General features: G+C 44.3%; 1 protein-coding gene across 1 annotated transcript in view; it reads right to left on the reverse strand.

Moving 5' to 3' along the window:
* Positions 1-19862, reverse strand: part of GALNT14 (polypeptide N-acetylgalactosaminyltransferase 14) — a 275068-nt gene that overhangs the window by 92337 nt on the left and 162869 nt on the right. The window contains exon 3 of the mRNA XM_056852619.1: positions 7107-7205. Within this exon, the coding sequence (XP_056708597.1) occupies positions 7107-7205 (99 nt within the window). The remainder of the gene's footprint in view (positions 1-7106; positions 7206-19862) is intronic.

A 19862-nucleotide genomic window follows, 5' to 3' on the forward strand; every position in this document is an offset into this window, starting at 1 on the left:
GTATAATGGAGCCAAATAATTTCGAGATTCCCAGAAAAGAACCACACTGGCATGAGGATTCAGTATTTTTCAAGAATCCCAACAATTTTTGTGTCTAATACAACCAAATCAAAAAAAAAAATCCAAATTATTTTTGTGTGCACACCCCTACTGTGCTTAACATTGACCGAGCCCTCCCTGGGGAGCCATGGAGGAGTCAGGGAACTTAAGTCATGGATTTACCTAGCAACTCAATAAGAAGTTATTTTAAAAGTGATTATTTATTATTGGATTCTCCAATGTGTAAGCAATGGGGGAAGGGCAGAAGCATACACCAAAATGCACGGTGCTGTTAATTCTATACACACATTGTGCATATTCAGCATCCTAAGATTTAGAAACACAACAACATCAATTTCTAGTCTTTAAACTGGCAAAAATAGGCTTCAAAATTTGGTCAACCACTAGTGAAATCTTTAGGGAGTCTGGGAAGACCATCAGTGGATCAAGAAGCGGATCTTCATTGTCTTGGGTAACTCTTTGCTTTCTTGTTAATCAAATGACAAAAATAAAAATCTCCAAAATAACCAAATATACACTTTATTTGTGTATTTAATAAAAAACCTGGTGTGAATGTGAGTGTTCAGAGCTGTCAAGTCACTTCTGACTTATACAGACCATATGAATTAATTACCCCTCCAAACATCCTATCATTAACTCAGATCTTACAAACTGAGGGCCATGGCTTTCTTGAGTGAGTCAATCCATCTCATGTTGGATCTTCCTTTTTTCTTGCTGCCTTTGACTTTTCCTAGCATTACTGTCTTTTCCAGTGACCCTGGTTTTCTCATAATGTGACCAAAGTACAATAGACTCATATTAGTCATTTTAGCTTCTAGGACTGTGTTGGCGAACCTATGGCATGCGTGCCGACTCCAGCATGCGGCGCCCTCTCTGTGGGCATGCGTGGGTAAGTGGCTCGCTGTGGTGGCAGCAGTGTCCGCCCCCTCCCGAGCCTCCTGTCCTGGACTTCCAGGGCTCCAAAAGGCCTCCTGGGTCTACGTCTGGGCCCCTCTCTCAGCTGAGCCGCGGCTGAGCTGTTGCTCATCTCTCCGGCTCTGCCCGCCCCTCTCCACCTCGGATGGGGGAGGCTGTGGTCTAGCTGTTCCTGGCTTCCTCCTCTCCCTTTCACTCAGCCCCTCTCCTCTTAACGTCGGCGGGCCAGCTTCTGGCTCTCCCTTCCTGTCGCCCACAGGCAGTGTGTACCGCACCGCACGGAGGTTGCCCACTCGGGCCCACCCACCCCCCGCCTGGCCGCCCCGACTGCACCCAGCCTCCCCACTGGGAATGGCCTCTGCCTGCGTGGCCGATGGTCGCAGCCCCGTCTCGCTCCCGCTCGCCTCCTCCTTGAAGCAGTGGCGGCCGCCCGGTGTAAGCTCCAGCGTCACCACACTGCTCCGCCACCGCGCCACCGCGCCCCACTCCACCCAGACCTCCCCGCCCGGTTGCCAATGTGGCGGGCGGTGCGGGGATGCCTCGCTCGCCTGCGACCGCCCCTCCGCGGTCGCCCGCCAGAACGTCCACCCCGCTGCCCCACGGCGCCCACGTGGGCATGAGGCACCAGCCTGGTCCTGGGTCCTGCAGGGCCCCGTCACGCCGTGCCATCGTTCCCGCCGGCCGGGAGGTGAGTGGGGCGACGGGAGCCTCGTCGTGGGGATCCCGGCGGAGTCCTGGGTTGGGGCTTGAGGGCATCCCAGGACACCTTCCTTCCAAGAATTCACAGTGAGGTGAACTCTCTCAATACTAGAACGCGGTGCCATCTGCTGAAGCTGGAGGGTGAGAGATTCCAAACAGATAAAAGGAAGTATTTCTTCACACAACGCATAGTTAAGTTGTGGAACTCCCTGCCCCAGGATGTGGTGATGGCTGCCAGCTTGGAGGGCTTTAAGAGGGGAGTGGACATATTCATGGAGGAGAGGGGTATTCATGGCTACTAGTTATTATTTTGGGTGTGGTAGACTCCAAGTCTTGAACACCCAAAAATGAGTACAGCAAGAAAAGCTCTGTTATTGTGTTTTTCTTTTAAGCCAAAAGATGTGAATGTATGAGTTGTTTTTTCTAAACTAAAACCTCAGTATTCAGGTTAAATTGCCGTGCTGGCACTTAGCGATAAATAAGTTGCAGTTTGGGCACTCAGTCTCTAAAAGGTTCGCCATCACTGTTCTAGGAAGAGTTCAGGCTTGATTTGATCATGAACCTACTTATTTGTCTTATTGGCAGTCCATGGTATCCGTAAACTCCAACACCAAGTTTCAAAGGAATCAACTTTCTTCCTGTCAGCTTTCTTCATTGTCCAACATTCATGCTCATAGACAGTAATGGGGAATGTTATGGTATGAATTATCTTGATCTTGGTTGCCAGTGACACATGCTTACTTTTGAGAATCTTTTGTAGCTCCTTCATGGTTGCTAAATATAAGCTCAGAGCCAGAAAGGGGGGATTTTTTGTGAACACCTCTATCTGCAATGAAAAGCGCTTCCACATCCTTAAGTTAATTTTTCAGAGTATAGTTGAAAGGTGGTTAATGTGTTTGGCCATTCAGAGCAGGGACAATGCTTCCTACAACACATTCACTTCACTCAGAATTGGGATTGTTTGCCCTCAGTGACATTGTCACACAGCCAAATCTGACTAACTGGATTGCATCACATTATCACCACATTTGTTACCTGATCAAATGATTCGCTTTAGGATGCATACGTTCTTTTTAAAAAATGGGCTGAAGCTCTCACAGAGAGGGAAAACAGTGGCTGTGAAGAGACACAAACTACTACAAAATCCAAGTATATTTAAAGGTTTTTTTTTTTCAAGAAACACTTGGCCCTCTCCAAAAATCCTTTCTTGAACTGAAAATAAAGAACAGCCGAACATTCTACACAACCTGAATAAATACAGATTCTTAGTACAAATTTGGGTATTTTGATAAAGAAGTTAGTACAGTTTATACCAAACACATGAACACATGAAGCTGCCTTATACTGAATCAGACCCTTGGTCCATCAAAGTCAGTATTGTCTACTCAGACCAGCAATGGCTCTCCAGGGTCTCAGGCAGAGGTCTTTCACATCACCTACTTGCCTAGTCCCTTTAACTGGAGATGCCGGGGATTGAACCTGGGACCTTTTGCATGCCAAGCAGATGCACTACCACTGAGCCACAGCCCTTCCCCACTCTAACTAGAATGTTGATATTTCTGATGAAAAGTCGGGGTGCAGTAAGTTGTTAGCAGTAAATTCAGGAGGAAAGACTTGGGTGATTTCATTTCCACATCAAAGACATTGCAAGACATTACAAGAGGACTTGCTGAGCCAGAAGGTGAGGAGGAGCTGTGGCAGCAGGGAATTTCCCTGCCTGACAGCACAATCCTAAGGGGGAGGGTAGTAGAGGCATGCCCGGGTATGGCGCAGCCAAGCCGCCTCCCGAGTGGCTTGTTACCTCGGCACAGCAAGCCAAAAATGTAATTTGCACTGGCAAAAGGAACTAAAAGGGCTCAGGGAGCTGACTAAAGTCAGCCCCGCCCTTAGGAATGCCTCCTTTGGCACCGGCTCGAGCCCTTGCACTGGGGAAATGCTGCCGTGTGGCTCCCCAGCACCAGAGTAGGTGGCCCTGAGCTGGCGTTAGTGCCAATTTAGCCGATGCAATTGGCAGTAATACCAGCACAGGGGTCACACCAGCTCCAAACCCCTTTCACCCTCTCTTCAGAATTGCTCTGCCCATCATGAAGAAGGGCCAATGACTATAAGCAAGGATGACAGATTGTTATATTAACATACTCAGCTACAGAGTTGACTATACTACATGGTCAGCTACACAGATAATTTTTGATGTATCTGCAGTTGTGAGATTTGGATCAACCTGAGCCTGTTCTTCAGTTTTTGAGCAGGAGCTGGGTGAGAGATAAAAAGAAAAGTAAAGAAGGGACTGGGCTAGGGGGCTTCCTCATCAGCTCTAAAGAGGCATCTTGCTAATCACAACCACTATGGGAGAAGGGGGATACAGTGAATAAAACCTCCTGTCCTTCCACAATTTCCTCACGGCTTTCCCTCAAATGTAAAATACTGATTGTTTTTGGCAACAAAACTGCAGGTGGACCAGATGGAAAACTGGTCTCTGCTCCAGTGCATTTCCCCCCTGAAATACGTATGCTCAAGCTCCACAGGCATGCTAGTTTCCCAGAAATAAAAGTTAGACTCAGGCTTGAGTGTTCTCTACAGACTTTTCATGATATCGTCTAGCACAGTCACAGATGAAAAGTTGCAGACAACACACAGAAAATAATATCCCAGAGCCCGGGTGTCTCTTAGAACCACCAGCACCCCTCCCAAGTGCAAAACAGCTTGTGATTTTCAGAACTGGAATATCTGAAATGAATCATTTGTGAACAATCTGCAGCCCTGCAATTAATTGCTCTAGAAAGCGGTGGGATCGTTTTGAATAATGAATGAGCTTGGTAATTGCACGATCTGTTCGCAGAGGATTTGCCAATGTAAAAAAGAGGGAAAGAGACTGAAATAACAACAAAAAGAAACACAGAGTACACCATTCTGTGAAAGCTAACTGTCATCAGCGCTGAAGAAACATAAAGCTGGGTAGGGAAATGGCCAGCAAGCATTCTGAAGAACTAAACAGCATTCTAGAATACACCAGGACACTGTTTGAGGAAGGCACAAGGAAGAGTACCTTGTTGTGTACCATGATGGGCAGGATATGCTGTTGCTGATCTTATTCTTTCAAAAGAATTCCAAAGGGAAAATCTAATGGGAAAGTGCTGAAATTGTTAGTGTCTAACACTATCTCTCCGCTAGACTTGAACAAGGACTTGGGTTAGCTCACTCACTATAGGAACTAATAGCTCAGCATGACCCATCCTTTACAAGTGTTCGTTAGTTCTGCTTATCATGCCTTACACTGAACCTTCCTTGATCAGATCTGATTCTATTTACATAAAGTGATAACGTTTATTGTCTGAGGCCAAAGGCCATCACAATCCACCATACAAAACATTAAAATAACATACAATATCATAAAATAACATTAAAATAACTTTAAAACGGTCTTACCCACAATAAAACTAGTATTTAAATATGTTACATTCCCTGATTAGAAACAGCTTTAGTTCGGATTTTCTTGGCTGCTAAAGCAAAGAGTGAATCTTTGTAGGTAACATCAGGATTGGCATCTGATAGGAAAAAGGGCAGCTTTTCTGAATCTGGAGAAAAAATTAGGCCCTTAAGAATTGGTCTGAATTATTTAAGTCTGGACCCTTTGTAAAGAGGACAGAATAAGGTGTAATGAGTTAGGTCCTCTGGAGTGGCTCCACAAATACATAGGTGAGAGGTCCATGGTGTTTGGGAGTAACATCCAGCTATCCAAGCCGTTGGCATGGTTTGAAACTGGAGGGAGGTAAAAGCTATTCTGAGGTTATGAAAGGGGATACTGACCAGGTATGAAGCTCTGACATGATCCCTTTTAAACTGTTTATACCATGGTGAGAATTTGGACTGGGAGACCGATTGCCTGTCTGATGCAGCATCACATTTGAACACCCAATCCCGAATGTTGATTCCTGCTATGGGGACAGCCTGGGTGTCATCTGATATGGAGTAGCAATGCAGGATGTTGTTATAGCAGGCTAGCTTGACAGCATTCCTTTGCATCATCAATTTAATCTATTTACATCTTACTGTGCCCAGCTACCAATTCCTGGGAGTGGTCATTGTTTCTCTTGGTAATGTCTCCCCCACTTTCACCTTTCTGTTTCTTGAAAGACTGAGTATAAATATATCACCTATGGACATATACTTTATGCATCTGATAAAAGTGAGCTCTGACTCACAAAATTCCATGCTGGGATAAATGTTATTAGACTTTAAGGCATTGCTGAAGTTCTATTAATTCTGCTACTTTTATCTTAGCTATTATCACAAAAGCACTGAAAGGTACTGTGGCCTAAGTAAGGTAACCCTAGTTTGTTACTAGGGCAACATTTCAATCAGAATTTTAAGTCTCACATATAACCTAACACAAACAGTGCAATCCAAAGTGGGGAGGTAGAGAGACAGCGGCTGGGAGCGGCGCAGCCACACCGCCACCACAGAGGGTGCCCAGCTGCCAAACAGAAAGTTAAAGCCATTTAAAACAGAAATAATAGGAAAATGTGCCCCTAGACTAAAGCGAGGCTGCAGCACCCAAAAAGTTGGTGTAGCCCTCGGGAATGCCCCGGGAATGCCAGCACAGGCTCCCACTTCCAGTATTTCCCTGCTGGCATGGCTTCCTGGTGCCAGCGTGGATGCCCCCCATGTGGGCATAAGTGCCCCTTATCCTGGTTTAAAGGGGCACTTACACTGCCACGCAGAGTGGAAAGCTGCAGTACTGCAGTCCAAGCTCTGCTCACGACCTGAGTTTGATCCCGACGGAAGTTGGTTTCAGGTAGCCGGCTCAAGGCTGACTCAGCCTTCCATCCTTCCGAGGTCGGTAAAACGAGTACCCAGCTTGCTGGGGGTAAAGGGAAGATGACTGGGGAAGGCACTGGCAAACCACCCCACAAACAAAGTCTGCCTAGTAAACGTCGGGATGTGACATCACCCCATGGGTCAGGAATGACCCGGTGCTTACACAGGGGACCTTTACCTTTACACCACCGCAGGGTCACGCTGGCTACTGTGGAGTTCCCTCCCCCCCAGGATTGCAGCCATAGTCTACATTAGCATAGCTCCATACAGGTCAAAGTCTTTTACCCTAAGATCAACAAAAAGAATTAAAAAACCTTTTCCACCAGGGTTCGGTTTGGGCCAGAGGCCCTGCCTGGAACCTTATCCTAAAAGGAAAATAGTACAATCTTATCTCCTTTCTGCATGATAAGCATTAGAGGACAACTTCCATCAACGCTCAACAAGTGACTTCAATTTGTCCTTGGCTAGTACGTAGTCTTTGTCAAACAGCAAGCGCCAGTGTAATCAGTTTTACTTGTGTGTGGTTTAATCCAAACATGAGGATATTTGTAAGGAAACCGGCATGTTGGAAGCCCTTTGACTCTCAACTGCGCAACCCAGTGAATCAATCTTACCTTCTTATGGTTCTTAGTAGTGTTGACCTGGCTTCATTATGGAAGGTGATGATGATGCTAGTTGGAGGCAGATCTTTACGATAGTGCAAAGTAGTACATCTGGAAGAGAGAGACAAAACAGATTACTGAAGTGACAGAAATTCAACACAATGACACTGAACCCATGAAGCTACCTTACACTGAGTTGGACCATTGGTCTCTCAAGCTCAATATTGTCTATTTTGTCTAGCGGCAGCTTTCTTAGGTTTTGAGTAGAGGTCTGTCACATCACCTTCCTTTTAACTGGAAATACCAGGGTCTGAACCTGAGAGTTCCTGCATGTAAACCAGTTGTTCTACCACTATGCCATTGCCACTCTCAAATTCAATAGTATCCCTTCCTAATATGAAGATATTAGGTTAAAAACTAAAGACTGCCTGTGCAGTTTTAGAAGTTACCCATTGCTCAACTAAGGAATGCAAGGGTATATCTAACCATGCAGTTTCTTCGCACTGAGCCAGCGTGGTGTGATGGTTAAGAGCGGTGGTTAGGAGCGGTGGACTATAATCTGGAGAACCAGGTTTGATTCCCTACTGCTCCGCATGAGCGGCAGATGCTAATCTGGTGAACTGGGTTGGTTTCCCCGCTCCTACACATGAAGCCAACTAGGTGACCTTGGGCTAGTCACAGCTCTCTTACGGCTTTCTCAGCCCCACCTACCTCACAGGGTGCCTGTTGTGGGGAGGGGAAGGGAAGGAGATTGTAAACTGGTTTGATTCTTCCTTAAGTGGTAGAGAAAGTTGGCATATAAAAACCAACTCTTCTTCTTCTTCTTCTTTTCCTCCATTTGTGGAAGAGGGTTCAATGACTTATACATACAGGCAACCTCCTAACCACACCTTAAACACAGCTAATTGATTCATATCATTCCACCTTTTCTCTGTTCAAACTAGCTACTTATTCTTTGAAGTTACTGCATTATTGTAAAAGGGGAATAAATTGCCACTCGTTTGCAGAACTAACAGCATGAATGTAAGGCAAGCTTTTCATGAATTCTGAATGTGTAAGCTACACTTCCCTGCCTTCCTCTCACCATGATATGCACAGACCTGTGGCATAATGTTCAAAGGGCTAAAGGACCTTTGTAGTAAAATCTTTAGGATTTTGCTTTTCATCATAGAAACATATTTCTCCTCGAGGCCTTAAAAACTAATTGGTTCCTTTTACAAAAGAACATTCCTTTGGGAAAAAAAACCTTTTGATATGTTTTGCTGGCTCATCTCCTTTACATCAGTATTTCCTAAATGTTGTACCATGTATGGGCCATGAAAGGTTAGGACTCCCTATCTGTTCTCGTCTTTGTTCCACTGACCCGAGTTTCCTCTCCTGACTCTAGGGAATGAAAGGCGGAGGTACAGATATCAATACACATAATTGGAGGGAAGCCACTCATGAACAAACATCACTTCTGACTGTCTCCTCAATGTCCCCAGACCAAAAGAGGAATGACATCCAAAATTTTATTATTTTATTATTATTTTATTACATTTTGACTTTGCTCTCTTTCTGGGCCAAGGCAGGGCTCAGACTGACTAACAGTCATTGGGGGGGGGGGGGACAGCATCATAACGTAAAATTCAATACAATACAATAAAGTTAAAATCAATTTAAAAATTAGCAATAAAACCAATAAGGCCCATTAAAACCACTTGGCACATATTAGCAGCACACCGGAGCTATAGTGAGTCAGAAGGAAAGTCAGTCAGGAATCAATAAGATGGAACAGAAAACAAAAACCAGAAATAGTGGTGGGCAGGGAGGACAGCTATGATCTAATATATAGAGTTCCTGTCCTCAACCATAGGCCTGGCAGAACATCTCGGTGTTACAGGCCTTGCAGAACTGCATTAGGTCCCACAGGGCCCTGGTCTCATTGGATACAGAGTTCCACCAGGCCAGGCCAGGGATGAGAAGGCCCTGGCCCTAGTTGAGGATGGCCAGACACTCTTATGGCTTAACAACAAAAAAGTAGTTGAACAACTATAAAATGTACTGTAGCTCATCCATAGGGAGAGGAGAGGATTTAACTATGTATGATGAGCAAGATGCTGGCACGAACCCCACAGAGATCCCCCATATAAAAGGGTTTGGAGGTCATTGCAAATCTGCAAGGGGGTCACATGAAGACCTCCATTTGTCCTTACAGTCAGCATTTCTTGGCCTAGAAAAGCAAAGATAGCCATATTGGTAAAAATATTGCAGGCTCTCTGTTCAGCTGACACAGATCACTTTGCACAGATACACACTGCCTTTGAATACAAAATTCTATTTTTTACTATCATGACTAACAGTTATTAACAGACCCTACTGTCCATGAGTTTGTTTGTAACTTTTAAAAAGGTCTCTTCGGTTCATGAAGAAATGCTGTGTCCTTTTGCTTCTGTAATCAATACGTTTTCTCAGTTTAGCTAGCTTATGACTTTTTCATTCCTTTCTCTCTAAGATTATTTTTCATATCTATGACTATATTAATGTCAACAATGTAAGCCAGATGGCCCCTCCAAATGGTGCCATCTAACTCATCAGTTCATAACCCAAATTCCCCTTCCTGTTCCTCCCCTACCAGAAAAAAACATGTTTTAGACAGTCAGAGGATAAGAAAAGGGAGGCTTGTGACTGAAAGAGGGAGATAACAGAAGCTTTACCAAGAGTATATGAGGGAAACAGATAGGGAGCTTGCTAGTCAACTTTTTCATTCATGTCACCCTCCCTCACTGGATGGTTAGGGTTGCCAACCTCCAGGTACTAGCTGGAGACCTCCTGCTATTACAACTGATCTCCAGCCGATAGAGATCAGTTCACCTGGAGAAAATGGCCACTTTGGCAATTGGACTCTATGGCAGTGAAGTCCCTCCCCTCCCCAAACCCTGCCCTCCTCAGGCTCCGCCCCCAAAACCTCCCACCGGTGGTGAAGAGGGACCTAGCAACCCTATGGATGGTAGCAGTGACTGGGCCCAAAGGCACAAAGCAATTAAATGCTCAGTGGCAAAACTGTAACCAACACAAGGACCAATGAGGGCACTTTGTCTAAAAGACTCCCAAATCCTGGAGCTGGGCTAGCCTATTAGGTTCATTGGAGTGCCTCTTCATTTATACAAGTCACCTAGGCGACTTCCCACTCAAGGAGCTTTGTGCTGGCAGCTTTATGGGCCAAGCATTTTCTTGGAAATTATATGGCTTTTGAAGCCTCAGCCTCAAATAACCTTTCTAAATTGAGCTATCCAGTTCCGTCAATACTGACTTCAGCAGGACATAAGGAATCGCTCTGTGCTTATTCTCATATTTGACTTATGTAGTACACATTAGTTTAAAAATGTGTACAGGAGCAATAAAATCAGACATCTCAGAGGAGGTCTCTAATTGTTTCCCCTTTCATTCGGCTATAATCTGACTCGGTAATACACAGACTGTCAGCAGAGTATGCAGGGGGATGAAAAAACAAGAAATTATAAGCAGAATCTTAAAGTTTAGATACTGTCTTAGATAAACCCACTCAATGTCTAAGGAATTGCAATGACAAGCCTTGCTCAGATGTATTTATATAAAGGAGGACATTACCATCTCTAATACCAATAGTCACATTAAGAATTTTCATCAATTGACTTCCCTTTAAAAATCTCTTAATCTGCCTCTAGATATAACTGTGCTTTACTACCTCATGGGAAGGCTTCAGTAGAGTTTAAGTAGCCTAGCTTTGTGAAGGACTGCACAGCCCAGGTAAAGTTATGGAGGCTTGGCCAGAGTATGGGGGCTGACATCCTGTGCCCTCAGTTATCGTAGGTTTGGCTCTTCAGGAGAAGATTTAGTTCTACTACCTCTACTACTGCTGCAGCCATTTCCCCACCAGCTGAAAATATCAGTTCCCTTGGAATTCAATTAGATATACAACTTGTGAGTATAGCATGTTTTGAATGCCCTTTGAGTGGATCCGATGCATGCTGCCATGGTCTTGTCTCAGCACACACTCAACTCATAACTCAAGCTGTGTGCAATATGCCAACACCAGCAATCAGTCCACTTTAGGAAATGATGCATTAACTTTGGATTTGTGGCACTCCCCCTTGTCTTGGAGACACTGCCCACCATTTGTTTTGTCGACTTCTGTAGTGAGAGACCCACAAGGCCTCAGATTTCAGAGGGGAATAGGTTGTGCCACCTACTTCCTCCTCCTCTCTGGCCTTTCTCCTCTCTCCTTGCACACAGCAGGGGTGTTGCATTCTCCTCAGCCTTCTCCACCTCTTAAATAGGTAGTCCTTGCCAACCTTCCCTTGGGGCTACTTCTGCCCCTCCGCTATTCCACCCAACTTGGTAGCCCCATGTAGCCTCGGCTGTACAAGTGAGGGCTTGTGGAATCATCTCATCCATTCCTCTTCAGTGGGCCTATGCGGTGGCATCCATCCTGTTAAACAGGTTCCATGGCTGCTGCTGTCGCTGAGCTGCCCAACTCCTTGGGTGAGCCTGGTCTCCATAGTGCATCCACAACTCCTCCAGGCACATCCCAGCTTAGCTGCCTCAGCTGAGGCAAGCCATGGTGGAGCTGCATGGTTGCCAACCACAAGGCAGGGCCTGGAGATCTCCCAGAATTACAGCTGGGCTCCAGACTGCAGAGATCAGTTTGCCTGGAGAAAATGGCTGCTTTGGATGGTGCACTCTGTGGTATTATAACCCACTGAGTTCCCTTCCCTTCCCAAGCTCCATCCCCAAATCTCCAGCAATTTTACAACCCAAAGTTGGCAACCCTATGGAGTAGTGAGTTCAGTGCTCTTGGAGAGGTTGCAGGCATGGTATGGGCTTCTGCCACCATAAAGATGGGTGGTGCTGGCTGATGTCTGGCTGGGAAGCTCAAAGGTAGCCCAGGTGGGTTGGGGATGGGTATCGTCACTAGACAGGATTGTCGAAAGTTGACTGCATGCTGAAGCAATGCTAGTAGCTTCAGCACAATCCCAGTGCTTCAAGGACTTACTCAAGCTACAGTTATACCACACCATTATATGCCGTGGCTCCCAAATGGCTTAATTGCCATAGGCACAGTAGACAGAAGCTGCTTTTTGTACTTCACAATCTATTATTATAATATTCTCCAGCCCTGCTACTCAAAACTTGAAAAGTCACAGAATTACCGCTAGTAGTGCATGGTGACAAACTTCAGAATGGTGGGCTTCAAAGTTGAATTCTCCTGAATTATGAATTCCTGGAGTCAATACAAGTTGATCCAAATGCACTCTGAATTTTAGATTGGCTCATAACAGACTCACTGTCAGATACTACTTCCTGCCAGTTCCGCCTCAAGCAAACTTACTATTGTGTAAATGAGGCAGTGAAGAGGGTAGGCTAGAAGAGCTGGTTTTTATATGCCAACTTTCTCTGCCTTTTAAGGAGAATCAAACCGGCTTACAATCGCCTTCCCTTCCCCTCCCCACAACTACCTTATGAGGTAGGTGGGGCTGAGAGAGTTTGGCGCAAACTGAGACTAGCCCAAGGTCACCCAGCTGGCTTCATGTGTAGGAGTGGGGAAACCAACCCAGTTCACCAGATTAGAGTCCGCCACTCATGTGGAGGAGTGGGGAATCAAACCCGGTTCTCCATATTAGAGTCCACCACTCCTAACCACCACACCACGCTGGCTAGTGACTGTTGAGGCCCTATAGGCTTCATCCTAAGGCCTGGATGTTACCAAGCATCCGCAGAAGTGTCCATTGCAGCAGAGATGAAATTTCCAATACCCCCCATTGTAAACTACATGAATCCAGCAGCAATCCTAAGGATGCTCAGCAAAACCAAGGTGTTACCTGAAATGCTCTTTGAATGGGGAATTAGCTGAGCAGATCGGTAACCTTAATATTTATATAGCGAGATCAACCTATGTATACCAGAGTCAATAATCTGTGACGTTTGAAATCAAGACAGAGGCAAAAGGAATCCAAATTAAATAGTGTTTATGTATTCAAGCATTCAGTGGTGCAACACAAACATACACAGAACTAAGAATTCAAAAGGTAGTAGAATACAGACAGATGCCCATTTGGCAGGGATCGCTGGTGGGGTAATATTTACCGTTCTTGAAGAGGAGATGTCCAAGTTCCAATAGACTAAGATAGCAGAAAATAAGAGCAAAGGAGGGGGAAAGCTAGCGAGGCGGGAGGGAGCGTGGTCAAGCTGCGCAAAACCAGACCAACAGAGTAACGGCAAGTATGCCAGGAAAGACCTAAGGTAACATTATGGGCTGGGGGCACCCCAGATATACTGTTTTTCTGGGGGCGGGTGAGGGGATTTACCCCTCCTAGGTTCCCAGGTGACAAAAGGTGACAAAAGGATTAATCTTCAGCTGCCGGGGTGGGGTAGTGAGAATTTGGAAATCTATTCTGATTCCAATGGCTTTTGCAACCCGGGAGGAACCGGGAGATCTCTGCTGAAGTGATTAATGTTCTTAAACAAAAGGCGCGATCTCTGCAAACGTCTGGGGATAGCTGCTGCATAGCTGGAGGAGCGACTCATCGCTGATATCAGGATCGCTGCTGATTGCCCATTAAGCTGCTGATGTTGCAATGGGAGAGGGGGGTGTTGGCATTGACTACGTGAATGTCTGCTTTCCACAACATGGCAGCGGTTGGAACAGAGTTTGCACAGGAACATGGAGTCTCTCAGGTTCACTGGAGGTTGCCCTTGCTTCTGCTTCCTAGCTGCCGGTTGCACGGAGCACACAGGACCGTGTCAGTCTCAACGGAGCGCGCAGCGGCCATCCCAGTAGCGTGTGGGGCGGGCGCGCAGCTAGAACAGTAGTCATGTGCCTGCATATCGGGTTGCCAGGTCCAGTCCAGGAGTTTAGGCGGCCCGTATGCTTACAAAGGGCTTAAGAATGTAGCCTGCATGGAGTCTGCTGTTGTCAGCCAAGACGATGCCACTGGTCCCCTACAACTTTGTAAAAGCAAGTTTGATTGGGAATGAGGGAGCTGGCAGGAGCACAGCATTTGAATATCCTTGGTCTTTCTGAAAAAGCTCAGAAAGCTCCTGAGATTTCTCCCACTTTGGAAAAAAAAAAGGCTAATTGCAAGATGAGCCAGGTGGTAGCAACTAAACATTTCCATAATACTGCTGCCAAAAATTACCAGAAATACAGAACACATATATACCTTTGTTTCCCCTCTTCAGGTAAATGTATGTTTTCTCAGGTAAAATTCATTTGTATTCTCCCCTGTGTGACAGGCATAGATTTCATTCTCAGTATAATCTGAGAACAAAGACAATTACACACCTGACGTAACACCTTAATTCTCATTAATTTCCCCCTCCCCAGGATTGTAGTTTGCGAAGGGGTTAATAATCTGTGACTCCTAGATCTCCCCTCTCCTTTAATGTCAAGAAAGAAAGAAAGAAAGAAAGAAAGAAAGAAAGAAAGAAAGAAAGAAAGAAAGAAAGAAAGAAAGAAAGAAAGAAAGAAAGAAAGAAAGAAAGAAAGAAAGAAAGAAAGAAAGAAAATCTTTTAAACCAGTTTACATGTATACTATGAGTATGCTACAAAGCTGTTATGAAAAAACAAATAAACTATGTTGAAACTGTTTCAATGTCTGTCAGTAAACTAAAATAAATAAATGAACCCAAAAGGCTAATTTTCAAGATCAAGTGGCAAATGACCATATAGAAACCTGAGCTATTACATCCTATGTCTTGGGCCTTTTGTTTAAAAGGTTTTATTAAATAATTTCATACATTAAATATAATGCAATATCGCAAAAAGACATCATTGGAAAAAGAGTTGCAGGGGAAATAAATAATTTAAGGGAAAAGGGGATTGAAAAAAACATACGGAAGGGAAAGAGGAGTCCTGCAGTAAAGCGCTCAGATAATGTCATTCAGTTCTGTAAAAGTAACGAAGCTGCAAACAAAAGAAAGTCTTGGGTCTAACTGTTACTTGCTTTCTGCAGGCTCAGCCACCAGCATTTGGACAATTGCTCACTTGCTACTATTTAGATGTCATAATGTGCTAACCATTCCCAGATGTGTGCCTATCCGTCCTCTTGGTACATGGCATCCAATGCTATCAAAAAAGCAAAAGTCTTTTTGGCAGGATGATGAATGAATGCAAAGGATCCCAGGCCGCTAATACTGACATTATTACAACAGTTGAGGGCCAGCTATAGTATAATTGGATACATATTAAAGACTTAGTATGTGCTCATTTGTATGCCGTGACATTTTTCCTGAACCCTTGAAGTGTACGTTGTGGAATAACACTGTAGGGAGATGTAATGGATCTCAGATTGCACGACATGTTTATGTGTTGTACATGTGCAATAAAAGGAGATAAAAAAGATATGTAGCCACCTCGCTTGTTACAGGGCCGAAGTGGGGCAAAACAAAGGCTGTAAAAGGTCTCTGGTCTCCCTTGACAAAAAGAGGACAGACAACTGACATCCATTTTCTAGAAAGCTTCCCCTGCGACCCCTTTATAAATATTTGGTGTCATTTTTGACATTTCCACAGAACAATCCTATCCCACACTTAGGGTCACTGGCAAAGGCAAACTGGCTCTTAAAGCCCCCTCTGCTATCAGGGTACACCATTGGGCCAAACCAGGCCAATATTGCCTTGTGCCAGAAGGATGTTACCACCAGAAGAGAAATATCAGAGTTAAGGAGAGAGAAAATAAGCAGAAAGGGGGTGTATTTGTGGAAGAGCAGAGCTTTGGAGGACTTCTCCAGAGCTCAATCCTCTCTCCCCCCCCCTTGAATTCACAGGGAATTTATTTCGTCCATAATTCATCACACAGCGCGCTCTCTCTCTCTCTCTCTTTCTCCCTCTCTCTAGGAACGAAGCAGTTCTCCAACACTCACAGAGGCACTGGCTGTTTAGGGCTGGTTCCACAATAAGACAGCTGAGGTGGATGGTGGCAGTTTTGAGGGGATGACAACTTCCCATCCAGCCCCCAGCCAACCTCCCATCACCTTCCTGCCTGCCAACCCTCCCATTCATCTGTCTGCCCATCTGATGGGTGTTCATCTGCCTGGCTACCACCCCACTATTCTGATTGGATGAGATAACTGAAGTGCACAGTGTGGCTGTCAAACTCAGAGGAACACCAAATGGAGTTTCCCCCTGAAAGTATTTATGTGGTTGCATAGTATTTACTCCAAAAGGAGACAACCCTGAGAATAAGATAACCACCCTAAAATATTATACACAGCAAAAATGTATTGCTGAACATACTTTTAGCTTATATGTGGATGTAAAATGAACCCCTCTTTTTCTTGCTGGCACACTTGGAAAAAAACACTAGTTGTCCTTTTGAGTAAATATAGTATTCTTCCTTAAAACTCTTAGAAACGATGTATGACATGTGGGGGGAAGGGTTTGACAACAAACCCAGATGGACTGTGCATGCACAGGTGCAGAAAGCAACTGAAAAACAATCTTAAATTGTTAATGTTCCTTCCACCAATTTTCACTCCACCTTCAACTAAATCTAAGGTACAAGGCTACCTGAACCATAAAAACCCTGTGAATCTTTCTCACATTTTGCTGCAAATTCCAATCTCTGCACAACCCTCGACTATAATAAATCTAATCTGGGAGAATCTCTATTTTGTTGGTAAGCCAAGCATTTCATCAGTGCGTAGGTCTATTTTACCTTGATCAGCCAGTCATTAATTTTGGTCCTATTTTTTTGTTGCCAATTCCTATCAAATATCAGTCTCACTGTGGGAATCATATGTAAAGCTACTGCTTGAAAATTTAACAGGAAGATATCTGGTTTATAGGAAACCTGCCTCTCTAGTTTGATGAATATAATTTCTAGACTTGTTTCCAATAATCTACTGCCCATTTACATATCCACCACATCTGGAAAAAGTCCACCTTCCCTACCTCACAAAGCCAGCACTTCATACTCCCAGTTTCATAGATCTTTACCAGCCTGAAAGGGATTGGATGCCATTGATAGAGCACCAGATTTTCCCTGTAAGAGAGGTAAATCATGATGGTGGTTCCATTAGTAAAAATGTATCTCCACTTTTTATTATCTAAAACGCTACCAATAGCTTTTTGCTGCAGGCACCTCCAGCTCTACCATTCAGGCTGCTTTCCTTTCAGTCCTTAAACCACTTGGCTTGGTTCATCATTCCCTTCCAATTCTGAAAAGTCATGAATCCATAGGAATTAAGAGGCTGACATCACAAAATGTCTGAGAAGACAGAGATGGATATTTCTTTATACCAGTGGGGGTAGGAGGAAAGTTTACAAACCTGACACTCAAGGCCAAATCCTTTCCATATTACGGAACCTTACAAGGTTCATGAGGGGAAGAAATGCTAGTTGGTCCAAGGTAGCCTTCAATGCATAATGTGTACAGGTGTTAGCTCACATTCAGTGAGGTGATGATCATTGCAAAGAGTGTACTCAGAAGTCAATCTTACCATGCCCCTTTTCTCTTGAAGCAGTTCCCCATACTCTTGAACTGCTGATATGTTTGCAACTTTAAATGAGCAGGAGTTTGAATTGACATTCTGCTTTCCTCAATGGCATTCATCATCCAAGTAGGCAGATGGCCAGTAGCCTCTGCTGGCACATGCTCAGAACTTACTACACTGCTAGCAAAGTCACATATGCCCCAAGGTCAGGGGGCGAGGACGCATCATTTTCAAAACAACCTGTATTTCCAGTTTATGTGTTGTTTTTGCATCTGCAAAAGTGGTGGCATTCATCATCACACTAGACAGCCAGACAGTAAAGTCTGCTAGCACGCACAGAGACTTATGAGGCAAGGCGTCATGACACATAACATACAGAGAGTACTATATGGTTGCTCAGCCAACACGATGTTCTTCTCCTGCATCTGATCAACAGCTCTCAAGTGGCAGCGTGAGACCTCACATATGCAAAGGATTTGCAATCCACTTTAGAACACTGTAGAACATTAAATATAAAGGTAATGTTTTATTTCAAGCATTCAGGTTTGCTGCTCACAATTTCCACTCAAGTTGCAATGTGAGTGGAAGAGAATTCACTCATTGCTATGGACAACACAAGGCACTGTCCATGCAGAAATCAGGGATTTGTATAATGCAATTGTAAAGTATGTGGCTTAGATATAATTTAAAAACATTTTCTCCTCACAAAGGCTCCAAATTTTTTTAAGTTGAAACATATTAACAGTAAAACACAGGGAAAATAAAACAGAGGCCAATTGTTTAGCCCTATTAGCCATCCTAAAAGAAAGGGCCATACAGAACCTTCTAAAAAATAAAGAAGAAGAGTTGGTTTTTATATGCCGACTTTGTCTACTACTTAAGGAAGAATCAAACCAGCTTACAATCATTTTCCCCTCCCCACAACAAACACCCTGTGAGGTAGGTGAGGCTGAGAGAGTGTCTTGCCCAAGATCACCCAGCTGGCTTCGTGTGTAGGAGTGGGGAAACAAATCCATTTCACCAGATTAGCCTCTGCCGCTCATGTGGAGGAGTGGGGAATCAAACCTGATTCTCCAGATCAGACTCCACCACTCCAAACCACCGTTCTTAACCACTACACCACGCTGTCTCTCATGAAAGAGTACATATCCTTCTAACATTCTTGGGAAAGCCATTCAGTGTTTACCACTGTAATTTCTTCGTATATTATATATTATATTTGTATGCTTTCCTTCTTTCAAGAAACACCGGATAGTGTCCATGGGATACCTCAGGTGAGGTAGGTTAGCAGGGACACAAAGACTGGCCCAAGGTCTCCCAACAAGCTGTATGGCTTGGCGAGGGTTCGAACCCACGCCTCGCCAGCCAAAGTCTGATATACTATCTGTTCTGCTATTCAAACATCTCCAACAGGGTTGATCATTCCTTCAAACAAAGAATCCTAGAAGCAACAGCAAAAACTCTGTGGTCATATCACTTCCCAGTCACGGTTCACACTAATGGTTCACCATAACATGAACATAGGCTGAGAAGGCAAAGTTTAAGAAAACTCCAAAAATGTAAAGTCCACCTGGTGGAGCAGAAAAAAGGAAGCATCAGTTCTGCTGCACATTCAGTGGTAATCCTTTAAAATCCTGGACTTTGATCTAAAGGGCATTTGGTGACACTCTTTGGTGATTTGGCAAATATCGCCAAGCTAGTTTGATCAATTACCCGTTCAGAAGAGAAGGCTAAAGTGGCCCTTTACACTTCTTTCCAACAACACCCTCCATTAAACATCCTGCCACTTGAAAAGGCAGATTTCAGCTTAAGCTGTTGACAAGTGTTTTTTTGGCACTTGCATGGATAATAAAACCACAGCTTGGAAAACATTAAATTCAGCATGTCCAGAATTATTCTGTGTAACAATTACATCTGGGGTAATTTCAATTTAATACCTCACTGCGAGTGAAAATTGCAGCGTGCAGCCCTAAAATTGCTGTAATAATGAAAATAAAGCCACTAAGAGCTGCTTGTGCTACCTCGGGCTGTCACTGGATAATTTTTTTTGTTGCTTATGGTATTTCATAGGTCACCAAATTGCCGGCACAGTTTTTTTAAACAACACCAATATAAGTTCTACCTCCCTCTCTTCTCTTCCCACTTCCAATTATTCTTTATATATAAATGTATAGCTGGAAGATCTGGAAGCTGTATAGGTTGGATCCCACAAAGTATTTTCACTGAAGGAAAGATTTCTACCAACATGGTGTGACTCGCATCCCAAAATGGCCCCTGAATGCACCTTAGGGTTGCAAACCTCCAGGTACTAGCT

Source organism: Euleptes europaea, chromosome 7, assembly GCF_029931775.1.
Source record: "Euleptes europaea isolate rEulEur1 chromosome 7, rEulEur1.hap1, whole genome shotgun sequence".
In the NCBI taxonomy this organism is placed as follows: domain Eukaryota; kingdom Metazoa; phylum Chordata; class Lepidosauria; order Squamata; family Sphaerodactylidae; genus Euleptes; species Euleptes europaea.